This window comes from Suricata suricatta, chromosome 13 (assembly GCF_006229205.1).
Source record: "Suricata suricatta isolate VVHF042 chromosome 13, meerkat_22Aug2017_6uvM2_HiC, whole genome shotgun sequence".
Classification (NCBI taxonomy): Eukaryota; Metazoa; Chordata; class Mammalia; order Carnivora; family Herpestidae; genus Suricata; species Suricata suricatta.
The window spans coordinates 1,831,450-1,834,848 of NC_043712.1; the positions used below are offsets into that span (position 1 = coordinate 1,831,450).

Consider the following 3,399-nt stretch of genomic DNA (forward strand, 5'->3'; position numbering starts at 1 on the left):
GGGGGGGGGGGGGGGGGGGGGGGAGGGCCGCCAGAGACCAGGACTCACCAGGTGACGATGTACTGCATGTGCTCATTCCTCAGAGTGACTCGGGTTTGCCCTCCGATGGGTCCCCCGGGGACTGTGCTCTCTGCAGAGACAGTGGGCTCAGTCCCCAAGTGCTATGCCACCAGCTTCTTAGCACTTGTGTCTCCCTAGAGCAGCCTGGCCAGCTGTTTCCCTGGAACCTTCCCGAGTTCTTTAGGGCTGAGTCTTGTGTGGCCAAAAATTCAGTAGGTGCCTTTCACTTGAAACCAGCCCTGGGTTGCCTCTTTCTAAACCTACACTCCTCTTCTCCCAACACAGACTAGAACGTAAGGCGGGAAAGAACCAGATTTCCAGAGCGAAGAGGAAGGTAGAACGGGGTTTACAACAGCACTTGATCTAGGGCGGGCTGGGCGTGGCGTACGGAGGTCGGCATCGATGAACACGGGGTCCGCTCCTGTGAGCCTGGCCATGGCCTCCACGTCCCGGTAATGCCAGTGGTTGCTTTCAGGATTGTTCTCCGGGACAAAGGGTTTCCTGGCTTCTGTCAGCCTCACCATCCCGACTAGGTCCACCTCGCCCTCAATCTATAAAGGAAAATCCGGCATTGCTCCTTAAGGCCTGAGATTTCTATAGAGCCATGCTCAAAAAAAAAAAAGGTTCGTGCCCCTTACCTGGCCTTTCTGCCGCGAGTCCGGGTTCACCTTCTTCCTGGGAACGAACCCTCTGTTTACCAGGATGGTCGTTCTGGAGTAACAGAGATGCGCTCAGGCGGGGAAGGATTTCTGCAGGGCCGCTGGGGGGGCCTGGGAGGGTGGTAAGTAGCAAAGGCCCCTGGGACGGCCTTGAAGACAGACCTCCAAGGTCCAGGTTAACTCCCTGCCTCCATCTCGGCTTCCTTTCTTCGGCCTCCCCCTGCACCAACCGGAGCGCTGACCCCCACCTCTCCCTCGAACTAGTGCAGCCGTGGCCTCGCGTGCCTCCAGTGTCCCCTTGGGGGTGGGAGGAAAGCGCAGCCTGCTGGAGACCCTCAGACCGGACGCCGGCAAGCTGCTCTGGTCACCCAGTCCTGCAGTGACCCTGGCTGTCCCGGTCACTTCCTCTCCCTGCATGTGGCCCCAGCAGTCCCCTGGGAAGCCTTCCCTGGCCTGACCCCCTCGGGGCAGACCTTGGGTCCTTGCTTGCCCCTCCCTGCGGCACCGCGGCCTAACGTGCTGGCCTAGATCTCCAGAGTGGTGGGCTTCACTCGCCTCTGCTGAGGGCTTAACATTCGGAAATTACTCAGGGAGACGTCAGAAGTGCAAACTCCAGTGTCGTTCGAGGGTGTCCCGGATTGCCCGCGGCGGGGAGGGGAGAGAGGACAGTCGGTGCGCCCCTGCCTGCCTACTCACCCCAGCTCAGTGCAGCGGAAGGGGGTGACCACGTAGGCCCCGCTCTCCGGCGAGGAGGAGAGGCGGCCGGCCTCACGGGCCTCCCGGGCCGGGTCCACCATCGTCCGAGGCATCATGTACAGCTCCTTGGAGTGGTCGAAGCGCCCCCTGACCTTCACTGGCCTGTACTCCAGACTCTTCAGTTCCATGGGGCTGCGCGGCAGTGGGGGAGGCCCGCAGGACTGGGCAGGGAGGCCGCACACCACAAGTACAGTGGTCTGCTGCCCCGACCCAGGTCTCCCTCCAGGACAGCGTGTCAAGGTGAGGGGGAGAAGCGACAGAATCCTAGGACACTCGTGAATCTCCTCTCCTGCCAAGACTCGACCCGAGGGCACGCTGCCCTCACCCACCAGACAAGCTACTGCTGCAGGGAGCCCGTCAGCGCCGGGCCCCACGTGGACGGCGGGCCTGACACGAGGTGAAACCCCGGATCACAGAGCTCTATCTAAACATGTCACGCCGCGTCCCCACGGTGGTCAGAAAGCCCATTAGGACAGCCCATCCTGAGGGCTCCCGTCTGAGGGTCAGGGGAGCAAGCAGAAGACACCCGGCCCCGCGGCTGACCCGAGTGAGGCCGGTCCCGGGCGGGCAGCCCCGCACTCACTCTGCTGGGAGAGGGATGGGTTCAGCCATAACTCTGGCCTCGAGCTCTGCTATCAGCTTCAGCTTCCACTTCCGACGCTGGACCTGAGGGGATGGCAGGGCAAAGGCTCAGAGCCACCAGGGGCGCCTGGGCGGCTCCGCCGGTTAAACATCTCACTTAGGCCCGGGTCGTCATCTCACCATCGGGCTCTGCGCCGACAGCTCGGAGCCTGGAGCTGCTTCGGATTCTGTGTCTCCCTCCCCCTCAGCCCCTCCCCCACTTGCACCGTGTGTCTGTCTGCTCAAAAACTAACATTAAAAAGAAGAAAAAAGAACTCAGCCACCAGAGCTAGAGGCCAGTGTGTACCTGCCAGGTCCCCAGGCCGAAGGCAGTCACGGGGATGAGAAGCAGGACCCACTGGAGAAAGGAGTCATCCTCCGCTTTTGTGGCAGGTGCTTCGGTTGCAGAACTGCCACACCTTCTCGGGCTCCAGGCCACCCCTAGGTTTACAACCCTGGCGTCGGGTCGGAAGCCCCCGACAAGCAGAGCTGGAGCAGCCCATTCCTCAAGAAGAGACGAGCACTACTGGCCGAGAGTGAACAGACCCGCCAGCGGCCAGGAGCCACCGGCCCGATCCTAAACCAGCCCCCGCAGGCGCACGCTCCCTGCGTGTTTACTGACCGCGGAAGCAACACCGCGGGCTTAGTCCTGCCTCTGCCACCAACCCCGACCCCGGGCGACTCGTGTAAGCCGTCATGCCTTTTACACCAGCCTCCGCGGCGCACGCCGTTGCACTAAGATGCAGCCGCTGCGCAGAGGCAGCAGCGCGATCAGCTCGGAAAGGGGCTCACGGAGCTGCCCCGGCAGCGGCTCCTGTTCACTGCTCGGCAGTTTGAAGGGAAAGCACTTCGGCGGGCAGAGGGTGAGGGCACCGTGGGCGCCAAGCAGGCCTGTAGCTGGCCTCCACGGTACCACCCTCCTTGCACAGCGCGCGACCCGCACGTCGTGCCTGTGCTCTCCTCTAGGGCCCCGGCCCCCCGGGTTTCAATCTTGGGACGGCCCCTCATCAGCCCGCTGGGGCGCTGCGAAGGGACTGGCTGCCCCCGGCCGGGTGTGACTCGGGAGGGCGAGAGGGGCCGGCCCGCGGGCCACCTCGGCGGAGAGGCACACCTGCGCTCCGGCGCCAGTTCGGGACCCCTCTCAGTGCCTGCGCCCCCGCCCTGCAAACCGGGGCGTCTGTTCCCGGGTGCCCAGGTCACCCCCGGGCCAGTCCTCACCTGGGCGCAGGGGGACCGCAAGGACACTCCTCCGGACCGCGCGCGCCGGGGCCTGCGGAGACGGAGGCGCTGGCTGAGCTGACCC

At 64.0% G+C, this 3,399-nt stretch overlaps 1 protein-coding gene across 1 annotated transcript in view; it reads right to left on the reverse strand.

Moving 5' to 3' along the window:
* The window catches only part of LOC115275783 (surfeit locus protein 1), a 1,944-nt gene extending 308 nt beyond the window's left edge, over nucleotides 1-1,636 (reverse strand). Inside the window, exons 1-4 of the mRNA XM_029919537.1 lie at nucleotides 1,416-1,636; nucleotides 699-771; nucleotides 449-611; nucleotides 49-130 (exon numbers count right to left, since the gene is read on the reverse strand). Of these exons, the coding sequence (XP_029775397.1) occupies nucleotides 49-130; nucleotides 449-611; nucleotides 699-771; nucleotides 1,416-1,603 (506 nt within the window). The 5' untranslated portion in view covers nucleotides 1,604-1,636. The remainder of the gene's footprint in view (nucleotides 1-48; nucleotides 131-448; nucleotides 612-698; nucleotides 772-1,415) is intronic.
* Nucleotides 1,637-3,399: the final 1,763 nt, after the last annotated feature.